This window comes from Mesocricetus auratus, unplaced genomic scaffold (genome assembly GCF_017639785.1).
Source record: "Mesocricetus auratus isolate SY011 unplaced genomic scaffold, BCM_Maur_2.0 Super-Scaffold_100006, whole genome shotgun sequence".
Lineage (NCBI taxonomy): Eukaryota > Metazoa > Chordata > Mammalia > Rodentia > Cricetidae > Mesocricetus > Mesocricetus auratus.
In genome coordinates this window covers 4,069,683-4,088,204 of record NW_024429190.1, presented here as the reverse complement: position 1 = coordinate 4,088,204, position 18,522 = coordinate 4,069,683, and the positions used below count along the sequence as shown (strand labels likewise).

At 40.4% G+C, this 18,522-nt stretch overlaps 1 protein-coding gene across 6 annotated transcripts in view; it reads right to left on the bottom strand.

The window, feature by feature from the left end:
* Cobl (cordon-bleu WH2 repeat protein) overlaps positions 1-18,522 on the bottom strand; it is a 228,969-nt gene that overhangs the window by 108,255 nt on the left and 102,192 nt on the right. For all 6 annotated transcript variants that reach the window (XM_013122711.3, XM_013122714.3, XM_013122712.3 and 3 more), the window contains one exon: positions 3,583-3,756. In XM_013122711.3, coding sequence (XP_012978165.1) covers positions 3,583-3,756 — 174 coding nt within the window. The remainder of the gene's footprint in view (positions 1-3,582; positions 3,757-18,522) is intronic.

Sequence of the window (18,522 nt, the reverse complement as noted above, 5' to 3'; positions counted from 1 at the left end):
GCTTCACTGCCAAACCCATTTTACGAGGCTACAATTACCTTGGTACCCAAGCCACACAAAGACACTACTAAGAAAGAGAACTTCAGACCAATGCCCCTCATGAACATTGATGCAAAAATAATCAATAAAAACTAGCAAATAGATTCTAAGAACACATCAAGAAAATCACCGAACATGATCAAGAAGACTTCACACCAGGGATGCAGAAATGGTTCAGCATACAAAAATCTATCAATGTAATAACACCATATAAACAAACTGCAAAAGAAAAATCACATGATCATCTCACTTGATGCTGAAAAAGCCTTTGACAAAATCCAGCACCCCTTCATGATAAAGATCCTGTGGAGATCAGGGATAACAGGAACATACCTGAACATAATAAAAACAGTATACAATAAACCAAAAGCCAACATCAAACTAAATGGAGAGAAACTCAATGCAGTTCCTCTAAAATTAGGAACAAGACAAGGCTGTCCACCCTTTCCATATCTCTTCAACATTGTACTTGAAGTTCTAGTTAGAGCAATAAGAGCAATGGAGATCAAGGGGATACAAATTGGAAAGGAAGAAGTCAAACTTTCACCGTTTGCAGATGTTATGATAGTTTACATAAGTGACCCGAAAAATTATATATGGGAACTCCTACAGCCTGATAAACACCTTCAGCAAAGTGGCAGGATACAAGAAAAACTAAAAAAAAAAAATCAGTAGCCTTATTATATACAGACGATAAATGGGCTGAGAAAGAAATCAAAGAAACATCACCCTTTAAAATAGCCACAAACAACATAAGATATCTTGGGGTAACACTAACCAAACAAGTGAAAGTCTTGTATAGAAAGAACTTTGAGTCTTTACAGAAAGAAATTAAAAAGATACCAGAAAATGGAAAGATCTCCCATGCTCTTGGATAGGTAGGACCAACATAGTAAAAATGGCAATCTTGCCAAAAGCAATCTACCAATTTCCCCATCAAAATACTGGCATAATTCTTCACAGATCTTGAAAAAACAATAACCAACTTTATATGGAAAAACAAGACCCAGGATAGCCAAAACAACCCTTTACAATAAAGGAACTTCCGGGGGCATCACTATCCCTAACTTCAAGCTCTGTTATAGAGCTATAGTCCTGAAAACAGATTGATATTTGCACAAAAATAGACAGGTAAACCAATGGTATCAATTTGAAAATCCTGATATTTACCCACATACCTACGAACACTTGATTTTTACAAAGAAGCTAAAACTATACACTGGAAAAAAGAAAGCATCTTCAAAAAATGGTGCTGGCATAACTGGATGCTGTCATGTAGAAGACTGTAGATACTGCAGATACATCAATATCTATTGCCATGCACCAAACTTAAGTCCAAATGGATCAAAGACCTTAACATAAATCCAGGCTACACTGAACCTCTTAGAAGAGAAAGTGGGAGGTACCCTTGAACAAAGTGTTACATGAGACTGCTTCCTGAACATAACACCAGTAGCATAGACACTGAGATAAAAAATTACAAAGAACTCAAGAAACAAGTGCAAGTCTCCAAAACACCAAAGTATGCAATTAAAAAGTGGGTACAGAACTAAATAGAGAATTCTCAATAGAGGAGTCTAAAATGGCAGAGAGACACTTGAGATAGTGCTCAACAACCTTAGCCATTACGGAATTGCAAATCAAAACAACTCTGAGATATCCTCTCACTCCTGTCAGAATGGCTAAAATAAAAAACACCAATGACAGTTTATGCTGGAGAGGATGTGGAGAAAGGGGAACACTCCTCCACTGCTGGTGGGAGTGCCAACTTGTACAGCCACTTTGGAAATCAGTATGGAGATTCCTTAGAAAAATGGGAATCAGTCTACCACAAGACCCAGTAATTCCACTCTTAGGCATATACCCAAAAGATGTGCATTAATACAACAAGGACATCTGTTTCCCTATGTTCATAGAAGCATTATTTGTAATAGCCAGAACTTGGAAGCAACCTAGATGCTCCTCAACTGAAGTGTGGATAGAGAAAATGTGGTACATCTACACAGTGGCGTACTACTCAGTGGGGGAAAAATGGAATCTTTAAATTTGCAGGCAAATGGGTAGAACTGGAAGAAACCATCCTGAGTGAAGCATCCCAGTCACAAAAAGGAAAACATGGTATGTACTCACTCATATATGGATTTTAGACATGAAGCAGAGGAGTGCCAGCCTACAATCCCACTGCCAGAGAATCTGGGAAACAGGGGGGACCCTAAGAGAGATATGCTTCATACCCCAGAGAATGGGAATGTGACAGGATGTCCTGAGTAGATTGGGAATATGGGGAGGGGACAGGGAACTGGGTTAAAGTGAGGGGGAGAAGAGAGAAAAAGGAGGACATGGGAGAGCAGGAAAGTTGAGTCGAGAGAAGAATAGAAGAGAGCAGGATGAGTGATACCATAATAAAGGCAGACATGGTAGGTTTGAGGAGAGATCTGGCACGAGTGAGATTTCCAGAGATCTACAAGGATGATACCCACTGGCTATATAAGCAATAGTGGAGAGGCTACCTTAAATGTCCTTCCCTGATAATGAGATTGACAACTACCTTGTATGCCATCCTAGAGTCTTCATCCAGTGGCTGATGGAGGCAGAGGCAGACACCCACAGATAAACACTGAACTGAACTTCTGGAAACCAGTTGCAGAGAGGGAGGAGTGATGAGCAAAGGGGTCATGACCAGGCAGGTGTAATCCACAGAAACAGCTGACCTGAACAAGGGGGAGCTCATGGTCTCCTGACTGAAGGCTGAGAGGCCAGCATGGAACTGATCCAGACCCCTTGAATGTGGATGTCAGTAAGGAGGCCTTGGCAATCTTTGGGGCCTCAAGTACTAGATCAGTATTTATTCCTGTCATCCAAATGAACTTTGGGAGTCCATTCTACATGGAGGGATGTTCTCTCAGTCTGGATGGACACATGAGGACGGCCTAGGCACTACACTGGATGCTATGACAGACTTTGGAGATTCTCCATGAAGGGACTCACCCTCCCAGGAGAGTCAAGTAGGGATTGAATGGGGCATTGCGGGGGTTGGCTGGGGGTGGGGGTGGGAGGGAAGGGAGAGGGACTTGGGATTGACAAGTGAAGGAAGCTTTTTTTCTAATTTTTTTAAATAAATAAAAAATTAAAAAATACATAAGATAAAATTTAAAATATACATTAAAAGTTACTCTATATTGAAGAAGTTTCAGTTTTTATGAGTCTGGATAATTTGAGGCATCTATACTAGAAGTACCTTTATTTGTGCAATTTCTCATATGCAATCTCTCTGACACCCCCAAAACTGTGGTGCTAAAATAAAACACATGTTAATCTGCCAGCACTGGGTCCTTAAGAACCAAAGACTCCAAAATAGTTTCCTACATTAGTAACTGAAACAGTGACGTCTCACCTTTACTTCTAAATAAAGCTCAGATGTTCACCCTGAGCACAGCTTGCTAAAGCCACAAGAGTAAAGAACTCAGCATTTCCAGGGATCTACTGTGAAGCTAACTGGGTCAGTGGAAAGATTCTTCCATCGTGACAGGTGCATTCTCCTACCTTTTCCAATGCTTTGTCTTGATCCAGGAGTCCTGGGCTTGGAGGAGGAGGGGCTCGGCGCTTCTTCATCTCTGACTTCATAGACACTCCAGAAATGTTGCCCAGTGAGAGGGAAGGCCCCAGTGTTAGGGACCGAGAATGTATGGATGGTGAGTTGGGTGTTGTTAAGCAGCCCTAAAGGGGAAGAGACAGACAATACCTCATCAGTGACTTCTCTCTGTACGGATGTCCAAACTTGAAACCACCCACTCAAGCTTCTAATGGCATTTATTTATACTGGCAGACATGAAGGACTGGAGCAAATATCTATTATTATTCTCCTAGGAAACTTTACAGCATCCCACATCCATGGAGTAGGGACTACATTATTATTCATACCTGCATACATTATTTGTATCATTGTCCCTTCTCCTTCCTCCCTCTAATTCTTTCTGGGTTCCCCCACACTCCTCAAATTCATGACCTCCTTTTCTTTAATTACTATTGTTACACACATGTATACATATATATGCACATAAATTTGTAAATATAGGCTGTTGAGTTAATTTAGTGTTGCTCATATGTGTATATATATGTGTTTAGGGCTGACTGCCTGGCATTGGATTGCCTACCAGAGGTCATCCCAGGAGGAGCTGGATTCTTCCTCTGTTGAAAGTCAATAATTGCCTATAGCTTTTCATCTAGGGGTAGGACCTTGTGAGATTTCCCCATTCACACTGGCATGTCAGTTGGCATTGTTATTTTCAGGTCTTATTTAGGGGGCAGCTCAATTATGAAGCAATCAACGGCTCTAAACATTTAACAACTTAACAGCTAGAATCACTTGGCATTCACATCTAAACTGTAGATGTAAATCGTCTATCTTAAAACTTTAATGTGTCATAGGAGTGAGCTCTTAGCAATTGCTAAGAAGGGGCTCCTGAAGCAGTGTTCTGCACTGGGGAAAAACAGCAGTAGGGCAAATACTTCACCCACTTCCAGTTTCTTCTAATCTTCGAAAGTTCTATGAAAATGTGATGGTGTATCATAAACAATATGCTTTGAAGTCTCTCAGACCAACAGCATACAACTTGGCAATAGCTGGTGGTGAACAAAGATATACCTGTCACTCAACGCACTAACTTGTTGTTCTCTGGACACAATTTCCATCTACAAGAAATGAGCTAAATAACATACCCATTTTCTTTCAATCAACTGTTACCCAAGTTTCTTAATAGAAAAAAAAGATATGCCCACACAGAAAAGACACTTAGAGAACTAGAAGTCTAACATCACATTAACAACAAAAGGTAGCCATTCCATAAGCTGTACTGATGCTTCATTGATCTTTATCTACAGCACAAGTCATCCTGGACGTGTTCCACATGAAATCAGTGCAGAGAAAGACAAAGGCTCAGATTTGGGAGACACTAAGTATGATTTGTGGCTTTGCCCTCCCTGTCAGCCACATAACCTTAGGCAAGCTTTAATTTGTCTTTGCAACAATTTATGTCTTTCAAAACTGAAGCGACTAGCTCCTACATAACAGAACTGTCACTGTGAACTACATGAGTTACTACATGTAAAAGAGCATGAAAGAGTTATTAGCACATAGTAAGCACTCAAGTGTGGAAGTGACTATGATTACGCAACTCTTTGTCTACCTTTTCTCCTATTTACAGGAGAACTCTGTGAAGATAGTGACGTCTGTTGTTTTAGTCACCGCTATGTCCTCTGCATTCACAGTCCCTCGAGCCTGAAAGGCTTATGAGCTTACATCTGTTGGAATGAAGGGATGGTGCTTGAGCCTCTGGGAAACTGTGCTTTCACATCTAAACTTGTGGGTAAGGTTTCATGCCACCAACTCATTCGTCATGTGTGTGTGTGTGTGTGTGTGTGTGTGTGTGTGTGTGTGTTTGTGTACCTGAACATTGTGGCAAATGCCTATAAATCCAGACAGTTGGAAGGGTGAGGCCAGTGGATCATGAGCTGAAGACCAGCCTGAGCAATATGGCAAGATCTTATCACATAATTGCTTTAAAGAAAACAAATATATAAAAGACAACTAAAGAGTAAGCAACAACCTAGTATTACTTTGGTTAGTCACAAATTTTACTATTCAATTTCCTGAGAAAGAAATTTAGTCTCAGATTTCTTTGATCTTAATTACAAAAGCTGTGGTAGTTTTAATGAGAATGGTCACCACAGGCTCACGTGTTTGAAAGCTTGGTTCCTAGTTGGTAGAAGGATTAGGAGGTGTGGCCTTTTTGGTTCAGGCATGTCCTTGTCTGAGGGGGTGTGTCACTAGTTGGGCTTTGAGTTTTCAAAAGACCTTGCCATTTCAGTTAGCTCCTTTTCTGTCTTGTAGTTGTTGTCTCAACATGTGAGCTCTGTGCAACTGCTCCAGCACCATGTTTGCCTGCCTGCTTTCATATTCCCTGCCACCATGGCCATGAACCAACCCCTGAAACTGTAAGCAAATCCCCAATAAACTCTCTTTCCTATGAATTGCCTCCAAGTTGTTCTTGGAAAACCTCAAGAACACAGGACCGAAGGTTTTAGGTGAATAAATGAAATATAAGAAGCTAACCAGAAAAGGAACTTTGCTCACTCAATGATTGGAATCATGGAGATGTTCACTGGTGACAAGTTGGCTCAAATTATTTCCAAATTTTGGAGGAGCATAAACCTTGGTTTTCCTTGTCAGCATGTATCCAGAAATGTAGATACAGGATCATCCAAGTAATTTACTCATACCTAAAGTCAAATGATCACACACACACATACACACACACACACACACACACACACACACACACACACACATGCAACTTCATACACATTTAACACACAGTATCAGCACAAGCCCATACACTCTTGTTAGGGAGGTTGGTGTCCCTCAATGGAGAACAGCACTAAACTCCCGTATTATTTGGCATCCCAGTAACAACACCATTCTTAGGACAATGAATTTCATAATTCAGCATCCAACTGTTTCCCTTCGTTATTCCCTGTCTAGTCATGGGCTTTTCTTCCTCTATCCTTAGTGTCCAAGTACGATTGCCTGACTGGTCACCCAACATGCTTGTGAAATTATCTCTGCTCTTTAAATGTCTTTGTATGATTTCCTATGGAGCCTATTCCCTTAAAATTTTTTACAAGAAACTTACTGATTGGAAGTTTTAATTTTATAATTCTTCTGTCATCAAAAGCACTAACATATTAAATAGTCAACAGCTACAGAAAGGAATTGATGGGAAAGTCCTGTGTATATGTCAATAAAGCACTGTTGGCCAATAGGGAAGCAAGATAGGTGGGACTAGGAGTCCAGGAGGACTCTGGGAAGAAGAAACACAGAGAGTCATCATGTAGCTGCCATAGGGGTAAGAAGTCTGGACCCTTTTCTCCAGGAAGAGAAATACTTAGATTAACAATTATGGAGTAAACACTTAAGTCAGAGCTAGCCAGTAAGAAACAAGCAAGGCCAACAGCTTCATAATTAATATAGCCTCCTGTGTGTTATTTGGGGACTGCAACTGTGGCAGAGCCCAAGCAGCTGGAGGGTAAAAAAAAATAAAGATTTACAGTAAAGTCAGACTTGGATGAAGAAAAACCTCTAAAGGTTTACAGTGTACTTAAAAATATACATAGGATTGAGAGAGAAAAAGAAATGTCATAGTGGTAAATAAATAGAGAAGCTGGCTGTGGTGGCACACGCAGGTAGGATTTGCTCCAGAGGCAGAGGCAGGCAGATTTCCAAAGAGAAATCTTGTCTCAGAGAAAAATAAATAAAAGTAAAAGAAATAAAGTAATAATAGATAAATAAATAAGCCACGTAAAGATGGAAAATACACAGAAAGTCTGGATACTGTATGCTATTGTGTTTTTCAGTTTTTTGATTGCTAAGGAAGGAACAACTACTCAAGTACACTTGACTATAAATGCTGCTAAATTAATTCAACGTATACCTTTTGAAAATGCCTTGACTTCAAAATTTAAGTATAAGGATATGTTACTTTGGAAAATATATTTTACTTGTGTTTCCACCGAAAATGGAAAGCTGTGGATTCCTTCCAGGCTTCTGTGGTTTGATGAACCAAGACCCCCGGAAGCAGTGGCCCAAGTGATTCAACATCTAAAACAGCTAAGATGATGCAGCCTTACAAACCCTGAAAATAAGGACTTATACAGGTTTCTGAGTTTTGTCATGATCCCCATGGTATGAACAGCGCCCCCATCCAGCACGAAGCAGTTTGGAATGAGCAACGCCCAAATTCCCATATTGTTTATAAATCTTTGTTTTCATTTGAATGGGGTTGCTTATAATTCATTAGTGATCACAACCAATCTCTTTTTAAAGGAAAGAGGGGATTATGGTATGGAAATAAGTACTTTGTATTAGTATGGTTTTTCATTTATTGATACAAATTCAAAGTCAATTTTGTAATGTATATATTTTCCTCTTGATTAAGTATTGTGTTTATATTGATCTTTTAAAACATAATGCATAATTAAATACAGATTATAGATAGTTACTTATATTAGTCAGAATCTATAGTTAGGTAAGTTAGGTTTTCTAGATATATAGAGATGTATTTGAGATAGATAGATAGTCTTCAAACTTTTCAAAGACCTTCAGGAAATGGCATTTAAAATGTTTTAGGGTTTTTCTTGACAATGAAAAATGTCTGCTCCTGGCAGCACCAATTATGTCTGAGAGGAAGATGGGCATCAAAGAAACTTGATATGGAGTTTGCTTTCAATGTAGCAAGATTAGTCATTTGGGCAAGAAACTGCTCTTGCCTAGACTGCTGGACTGTTGCTGTATAAACTGGATATTGAGGACCCACAGGAAAGTGATTACTGAACTCAAACAGTCCTTCAGGGTTCCTGCTTCATGGAAAAGTCTACGAGACTTTCTGCAGGACACAGAAAAAATGACTGATAGACTGCCAATGCAGTTGCACAGTTTGAAACTTCCTGCTTTGCTGAGAAGCCTTCCAGACACACTGTGGCCTATGGGCTGAAGATGGATGCCCCAACATTACAGAGGAACTTCGGGTGACTGTCTAGGTAGCAAAATGTCTCTGTCAATTATAATGTTTATATATTATTCTTCTGTGGTCTTTGATGGAGTTGAAGACAGATAGTTATAGTTTTCCTTAGTTATGATAAAAGATAAGCTACATATAGAACTTTGAACTCACAAGGGTGGGATAGATGATATTTTCTTGAAATCTTGCTGAATGTTGATGAACAAAATGTAACTGTTCTTGCTTGATAGCTGTTCTGTTATATATAATTTGACTATGTTAAAGTTAAAACCTTCCTCTTCATTTAGATAGAAAAGAGGAGACAATGGGGAAGTCCTCTGTATATGTCAATAAAGCACTGTTTGCCAATATGGAAGCAAGATAGGTGGGACTAGGAGTCCAGGAGTACTCTGAGAAGGAGAAACACAGAGTCATCATGTAGCTGCCATAGGGGTAAGAAGTCCGGACCCTTTTCTCCAGTAAGAGAATTAACAATTATGGAGTAAACACTTAAGTCAGAGCTAGCCAGTAAGAAACAAGCAAGGCCAACAGCTTCATAATTAATATAGCCTCCTGTGTGTTATTTGGGGACTGCAACTGTGGCAGAGCTCAAGCGGCTGGCAGGGGAAAAACCAAAGCGGCTTATTGAGGAAAAGGCTTCTCTCTACAAGGACAGCTCTCTCATTTAAAGTGGCAAAAATTCTATTTGCCTCAACATTATTATATGCATTAAATGAGGTAACCTAGGCAAAGCACCTGGCATATTTCTGTCACATTAGAGGTATCAAATGAAGGGGCTAGAAAGATAGTTCTCTTGTAGAGGTCCCAAGTTTAGAACACAGCGCTCAAGTAAGATTGCTCACAACCATCTGTAACTCTAGCTCCAAGAGATTCAACACCCTCCTCAGCACATTAACAACTCCCTGGGGAGTGAGTAAAGATGAATAATTCTCCAGGAGGAAGTAGAATTACCCCATGGCCTTTTAGTCTGGAGATGAATAACTTATGGCTCTACTGTTACAAAGGGTCTCGTGAATTCTCTGTGAAGGTGAAAACCAACAAGGGTCACTTAACATCAAAGAGAGACCCTGACCTCCACAATTCAAAGGATAACGGGTCTAGTTCTGTTTTACTGGGTAATGGGTCTACTTCCAGTTTACTAGCCTTTTGGGAGTATGTGCTATTTCTTCCCTGCACAAAATTATAGGATCTTAGAGCTGGGATGTCACCTTTTCAGACATGACATAACATGGAAACTCTTCAGACGCTCAGTCTTGAAGAGACAGAGAACCCGTGATCAGAGGTGAGAGTCACCAGTCTCCCATCTTCAAATAGTACTAGCCATTCTGATACCACCAACACATACCCTTAGAGCAAAATAGAATGAGATTAGTGAGAAACTCGAGCCAACTAAAATTCTCAGCTCATTCATGCATAAACTGCTACAAGATCTGGATTCGACTCATCTGCTGAACATATGCCAAGTTTTCCAACCTTAATTCACTGACGGACATTTATGCCAATTTCTCTTGGCTCTGAATCACAGAAAACCAAGATCTATATAGAGTTTGTATGTTAGCTACAGTTTGTGGCCCACTGGTACACTAAATGCTGGAATCTGGGACACACATAGACAGCTCCTCCCAGACACTAGAGATAAAACAAGCCTGACACACCGTGCCCAGTCTGCCTTCTTAAGAGGTTACATAGGACACTGACATGTGTATGTAAGTAGAGAAGGCTGGTAAACAGATGTTCTGATGTTTAAGGAAGAGATCTAATGCCCTGTTTCTCTGCCTCTTATAATTTTCCTGCCCCCTCTTTCACAATGTTCCCTGAGTCTCAGGTGTAGGACTTATTATGAAGACACCCCCTCCACCAGGATTGGGCTCTACAACTCTGCATTTTGATTCATTGCAGTTTTTCTGTGATTGTCTCTGTCTGTTGCAAAGAAGAGCTTCCTTGATGAGAGGTGAGGAATTCACTTTATCTGTGGACACAAGAGCGAATATTTAGGATGCAGTCTAATTAGAGACTGTGTGGGTCTAGTAAAGTGGTAACTGTAGATTCTCCTCCAAAATTCCTGGCCTCACCAGTCCTGTGTAGTTAGCTAGGTTTCCAGTAACGTACAGAATATAACTCTTGTTGGATCTTGAGCTGGATCTCTCTTGATTAGAGAGCTGTCAAATACCAACAAGGTATGCATGACATGACTACACCTTTGTGTCACCTAGGAATGTCAGAAGCTACAACTATAAAACCTCACCAACATGATCTAAAAATGAGGTGAACAAGGGCAACAATTGAAATATTAACATGGATGGGTGACAGCTCGAAAGACCTCAATTCTACACAAAACTATAGGCAACTAAGGAATGCTAGAAGTGGGAGAAATAGTTTTCTGCAAGGAAGAACACACTAATTGGTTACCCAAGACCAAATGGTCAACTCTGAAAACATACATACAAGTAACATTACACAGAATGACCAGGTAATACTTATGTATTTAAGTATATGTGTGTGTAAATATATGTGTGTGAACATATATATTTATGTTTATATATGTATATAACAATAATTAAGGAAGAAAGAAACCATAAACATGAAAGAGAGTTAGGCAGGGCACATTGGAGGATTTGGAGGGAGGAAAGATAAGGGAGAAATGATAAAATTACATTACAATCTCAAAAAATAAAAGACATAATTTAAACAAGGCAGATTTAAACCTTACTAATAAGCCAGTGTAAAACCTTCAAATCATATATTTCAGAAAGCAATCAAGAAGAAACTAAGCTGTTTAATATCAATTACAGCTTACCTACAATAATGTCTAGCAAGTTCTAAGTATACATTACTAATCTTTAAAATGAAAAACACTAGGAAAAATTGGAGAGGCAAAGTTCAAGGTTTCCTGATTAAGACACGAGCATGGTCATTTCTTCAAAAACAGAAACCTTGCCACAACCAAGATCAAGAACTCACAGCAAGACATTCTGGGGATGCATCATGGCCAGCCTCTCACCTGTATACAAAGACCAGCACCTGCATTCTTGAACTCAGAAGATACATTAGCAGATACTTCTTCAGTGATCTGATGTGGCTTCGTGCCATGCCTTGCTCACATATTATATGACCTTAGGGGAAAATACACTCTGACTCGAGAAAACCCCATTAATTTTTAATTTACACACTCTGTAACTTTGCCATAAAGGTTCAGTCAGTGTTTAAGGAAACGGCTAATATCCAAAATTGTAAGACTGCTCTTTTGATATCCATGTTCCGAGAAGGGCTAACTAGGCACAGGGCAAAAGAATGTTCATGGTGAGTGTTCTGAGGCAGTTGCTCATTCCTGGTTCAGGAGAGAATTTCAAAAGAAGGGGCCATTTCAAACAACATGCAGTCTCTCTGCCACAGTAGGAAGGCATTTATCTCCACAGGTTGTGTAACAGCTGCTCTGACTTCCACCTCTCAGATGACCCAGGTATTTGGTACCAATCATGTCGCCTGTGGCAAGGCTCTCCTTCTACTGCTCCCTCTGGTCTCATGAAAAGCTCCCGCCAGCTGCTCTAGCATTTATCCTTGCAGAGATCACTGATTCTGTACAGAAACCATCTCTCTCCAACATCTTTTTCACACATTTGCCAAACGAAAAGCAAGAGAAAAATGAATAAACCGTGAATTCATATTTTCAAGACTCCCTAGGTATTTCTTAGTGCTGTCAAATTGCTGTTTTAAGCTTTCTCACTAGTCTCTGGAATCCTGGAGTGCTGTTTTCTGTTGCTAAGGAGAAGCTGGCGAAGGCCAAAAATATCCTGAAATTGAAAGCAGCTTTGTACACAGGCTAATGGATAGCGTGAACCAGCTTGGAGACAGCATCTTCTCCCCTCGGAATACGGATGCAGGGCAGACTTTGTGGCCTTGGAGGGACAAAAGATGAGAACAGACTGAGGGGCATTCCTGTTTTTCTGACCTGAAATGGACATGTCTGGCTGCCCCACCATGGCTCTGCAGCTCAGATCTTCAGCTATGGCTGGACTACAGGGTTTTTCAGAATAGATAGGCAAGAACCAACCAAGAAAACACAAGATACAGCCCTCATTCACTGGAAATTATTTTTATATATGCTGAAAACCTTATGGAGTAATTGTAGTTTCGTGCTTATAATATTAAATTTCCACACTTGTGGATTCTAGTATGTCCTCTTCTGAGGGTTCTGAAATATAAGGATCTTACCAAATGCAGGCCACTTTTTATTTAGACACCCAAGGCTAACTAGTCAAAAATTGGTCTTTTTGAGGTTATATTACTGTGCTTCTTGGTATATTACTGTTAAATTTACTTTCTTGCTAACAATTATTATTGTTGACAGGATGCTCAGCATATATTTTACATAAATTAAAATGACATAAAAATCAGAAGGTATTATCTATACTCTGAGACTAAAACATATGTAAACATTATCTCACCCTACTTATCTGAATAATAATAACTCATTACTGAGATGCTGCCTGGAACTACATGTTGTTTTTTTTTTTTCCAAAAAAGATGTTGAATATGGCTTGGCTATTGCCATTTTCACAGCATGTTAAACTAATTAAAACCATACAGGAAATTCTTTTTTCTCCTCACAAAGTAAATTAGCAAAGCAGCTGCTAAACTCAAACTGTTTCTTCCAGTCTTCCATTTTCTTGTCATCAGGGAAGAAGGGTGAGGGACAGGAAAGGCAGACAAGGAAAAGCCTCAGCAACTTGCACTCACAAAAGGTCAATGGTGGTTCTGCCAGCTGTGCACTCAGCTCCCTCCGCTCTGTATTTTATTCCAACATCTGTGCTAAGCCAAACACTATTATCTCCTATGCTCTTCTGTAGCTGTACACACCTGTGTTCTTAAACTCTCTCCAATAAAATGGACATGTACTTCCATGCTTGTCTTCTGTGGAGTGACACCCAGCCACAGTCATCAACCAAAGTCATCAAAGAGAGCCACCCTGGGTCTGTGTTTTGCTAAAAGGCTGCCACCTCCATGTCTAACTACCACAGCTTTCCAGGCACTTTTGAGAGTGTCTGATCCTAGCCTCTGGATTTTGAGTATTTACTTGTTATAGCAGCATATCTTTCTCTATTAAGGGGGCCACTATATGAGGTTATTTCAATGTCATGGATGTGTGTTTGTAGGACAAGGCCTGAAGGACTGTGGCACAGTGTCAGGTTACTTCCCTAAGCAGAAATTTGTTAAGGCTGTTCACTAGACCTGAGGGGAAAAAAGCCAGCAACTGTGCACCGTGTGGGATAGACCTCATGAAGCAGACAGGCTTGAGAACCATAGAGAGAAGGTAACATAGTTGTTACTACAGTGTTCAGTGGCAATGGTGACATTTCAAAGGAGACAGTAGCCTGGGGAGATGGTACTGAAAAACAAGAAAATCAATACCCCGGTGATTCAGCAAACACATTATAATGAAGCTTTCCATCCTCTGCTTCTGCCACATAAATTTTCTGTGGGACATGGGATATTCATTTCCTCTTGAGAGTCAGCATTCTCAACAAGGCAGTGAATCTGGGGTCATCAGTGACATTCAGGGCTGGTTCAAGGGTTCCTGTGCCTGGTCATCCTGACCTCAACCCCCATGGTTGGAGATGGCAGTTCCTGGGCACCCATACCTTTCCATGAACACCAGGTAATCATCCAGTGTAATGTCATATCCTTTTTATGGGGAGCCTCGGCAGACTTCGGCATTAAAACCTGCTTTGCAACTGTGACAGAAGTTTTAGAATTAATAAATTCTCTTTGTGTGTGTGCATCATAGCTTTGCTGAAACACTGTAAACTACTTTAGTTTAGGATATAAATACTAACAAATTAAAGTATAAGTCAATGCTCATTGGCTGTATTTTGAACACAATGGTTTTACTTGTAACTAATAGCTCTACTTTCCATCTGTACTGTTTAATGCAATCTGGATTAATAATTGTTTAAGATTAATAAGAAAAAAATAATAAATGGTACTTGTCCTTTAGAGTTAATATCATTTTTGTGCTACCAAATAACTCCAATGGTCCAAAAAAAAGCAGTAACTGGTTGTTGAAATCAGGAGGTAACTTCAAAAACAAATAGCAGAGGTTGACTTTGACATAGTCAAACTCATGTAGATGACTGGAAACAGGAAGTTAGAATCACTGTTTGACAGTGTCATTAGCTATACAGTACATAGAAGATAAAAGTTTTAGTAGTAGTGGCAATGGCTGTATACATAGTTTGAGGGAGTTCATGGCTTTTTATCTACATAGTCCAAATTTCCTTCTTTACCCCAAACTAAAAAAAATAAATACTCCTAGAAAGATATCTACAGAATAGTACATACTAAATAGAGTCAATACTTGATTTAATGGAATATAAGCAGACCACCACCTTCCTAGTAATATTTAAGCCAGATATTTGATTAGATTTTTACTTAAGGCATCTATTCTGAGTCCAATTATAAAGATTTTTATGGAAACAACCTATATCAGTCAGGAAATTTCCAGTATTTATAATTTCTCATCTCCACATGACTGAGCGAATTCACATCACATTAAAAAAAGAGCGAGTAAGAATGGAAGAAACCTTACAATTTGCATATATATTATGTGTGCAAGAGCATGCACACAAACACACACACAGCTTCTAGCTCATTTAAGACAGAAATCCATTATGCTAAAAGAAAATAAATATCAAATACAATACAGTTAACTTAGGAATTATGATTAAATATACAGCTTTACTTCAAAATACTTAGATAAAAGCTAGAATACATATATTAGCAATAAATAATGATTATTTTCAAGTGAGGAAACCAAACAATTCCTTTCTTACGCTTTTAGTTTTCATGATGTTTTTCTTTCTTCCTTTGAGAAAAAAGTCCACACAGTATCCAGGAAGTAGTTATTGTCCAAATTTACTGAATTATCTTAGCACGAAGTTCAATGCCATCTCTGGTGACATATCCTTTCCTGAAAGTGCATCCCAGTTTCACCCCCAAAAGGAGACACCCAGCTCCAGGGAGGCCTTGGCAGGAAGCATCACATATAAGTGTCCAGGTTTATGGGAGGTCAGCCTTCAAAGCAGGTATGCTTTCTAATTACAGGTGCATGGCTTCATCCACCCTGGAAAGGACTCAGCCAAACTACTAGGGAGTCATTCTGACTGTGACACGAAAAGTGTTACTTGATCTTTCTTACCACACAGTGGAGGTCATGTATGGAGCAGTGAAAGGTCATATATTTAGCCTGTCTGTATATGCATGTTTTCAATAGTAGCAATTAAAAACCATCCTTTAAGTACATATGTACATCCCAGGTGCATATTCACACATGGGCACACATATGTACACCATGGCTAAAGTTAAACACTTGAGGGTGAGTTTCTTAAGCACAAAATAGTATGGCTGAAGAACTGGACATTTTACTTCATAGCCTTTCTTCTCTGTTTCCTTTAAACTCTTTTACTCTTGAGCTGGAAGCCTAAGTGTCCCCTTAATTCTTCTCAGGGAATTCCAGAGAAGAGTTGCTCTTATGTGTCTAGACCTCCCTCCTCTCACACTGGGAACAACCCACATGAAGGAGCAAGTGCACGCCTAGCATGTAGGATGGACTCCACCTGGGTACCATGAGAAAGTGCACCCCCAGCATGTAGCATGGACTCCATCTGAGTACCATGAGAAAGTGCACCCCTAATATGTAGCATGGACTCCATCTGAGTACCATGAGAAAGTGCACCCCTAATATGTAGCATGGACTCCATCTGAGTACCATGAGAAAGTGCACCCCCAGCATGTAGGATGGACTCCATCTGAGTACCATGAGAAAGTGGACCCCCAGCATGTAGCATGGACTCCATCTGAGTACCATGAGAAAGAGGACCCCTAGCATGTAGGATGGACTGAGTACTGCAAACTCAGGGCCCCAGCATCTGCACAGGTTCAATCACTGTGCAAGTGAGAGTCCTACCTGTGTGCTTAGTTATTGCAGGGGGTGCTGCTCTTCCTCTTCTCACTGTTCACCACTTCCTTCAGTTGCCTTCCAGTTCTCCCTCCCTCCCTCCATCCCTCCCTCCTCCATCCCTCCCTCTCTCACATTTCTCCCTATCTATATTAATTGGTCTTATTCCATGAATAAAATGAATCAAGACCCAACATTAGGAATAAGCCATGATTTCAGAAAAGCTATTACTTCACATTATGATGATTACACTTAATGTTCTATTTGCTGGAAAAGCACCGATGGAAAATGTAACAGCTCTACCCATGAAAAATATCTATGATGTAGCAGAGCTGTTACCTTGATTCAGCTTTATCACAAGGTGTATTTGTATTGAAGCATCATGTTATACAGGAAAAGCTATATAATTTTCATTTGTTGATTAAATAAAGGAGTCCTCATTTGTTAAAATACTCTAAAGTACTGTGTGCTGCTTACAGACACCTGCTAAAGAGTAAGGGTTTCAGAAGGGTCCTTACCCTGGGTGGGGAGTGACACCTCAAAGCAGTCATGGCCTCAGGGAGCAGAACATGAGATGTTCTAGGCTTACTGGAACAACACCATTTGCATTTCCTGTGTTTCTCAGAGATTAACAACATGAATACAATACAATATAATATGAATGTATTTAAATGTTAAGCCTGTGAGCTTTGCCTGCTGGGTGGGTGGCTCTGCCTCCAGCAGTTCAGTATGAATCGGGGCTAAGATGCAGAAGGGAGCTAAAGGGGGTTCACTTTGTTTGCAGAGTAGGGTCCTGAGTGCAGGAGTAGATGCTGAGAACCTCCAAGTCTCCACAGTCATGACTCCACAGCCATGGTAGGAGACAAGGACAACATGGGACTCAGTTAAAATGGGAAAATCAATAAAACACCAAAGGCTGGCCAATAGGGAAGGAAATGGAAAGTAAATGGAGCAGCAAGGGATTCTGAGACTTTTAAGATGATGGAAGGGTGAAGACACATGTCACAAGATACCTGGTCCAAGGTCCTAAACACTAGAGATAATTCATTCCAGGACTTCAAAGCAGGGGCTAGATCCTCCCCGGGAACCCGTAACTGCACTGCCTGACCTGTCTTCCCTGTTAAGCCCAGGGAGAAAACAGACAAAAGAGCTGGCACAAGAGCCAACATCAGGCAGCTTCAGGAAGATATAAATCATTGTAGAAAAACACACGAGGTCATAAGAATGTGCAAAGCACATCTGGCCATGTGCCCACCACTCAACATTCTCAGGGAACAAACTGAAAATGAATCCAGAGGGTTAGAACAAGGTAACAGGAGGTCTGAGATAGTATAGATGCTGAGCAATGGGTAGAATAAAGACTACAATTATGTGAAAGGAATATCAGGGGAAACCCATAGTATAGGAAGCCTTTCTCCACACAGCGCTAGATCCAGGCACAAGCAAATGTGCACAGGATGTTTGAGGGAGCAACACAGGAAGAGATGAGATTGGAGAAATGAGGAAGCCCCAGGAAGATGCACCCTTCTCAGGCATTCAGACCTCCAAGGTTCTGAGCCAAGGGGGCTGCAAACATCATCTCTCCAGCTGTTGAAGGGAAGTAGCAGGACCAGAAACCTCCAAATTAGAAGGTTTCTGTGCTGGGAGTTTGGAGCTGTGCCACAGCATGATGTTCTGTGCTCTCCCTGCAGGTAGCAGATGACTAGATGGCGGGTCACTGGTGGAGCAGTAGACAAAGGAGGCAAAGAGTATTCTAGGTTTCTGTTTAGGCTTGCAGAATACAGAACTACCATTTCCTGGATGGAAATGATCATGCGTCCAGTGTTCTGCAAGTCCCACCTCCCAAGTACCTGAAGCAACTTAAACCAATCAACATGCAGCTTGTGTCCATCCGTTAAATAGGGAGAAGACCAGGAGAGGACTAAGGGTGTGAGAAACAACAGATCATGCCTT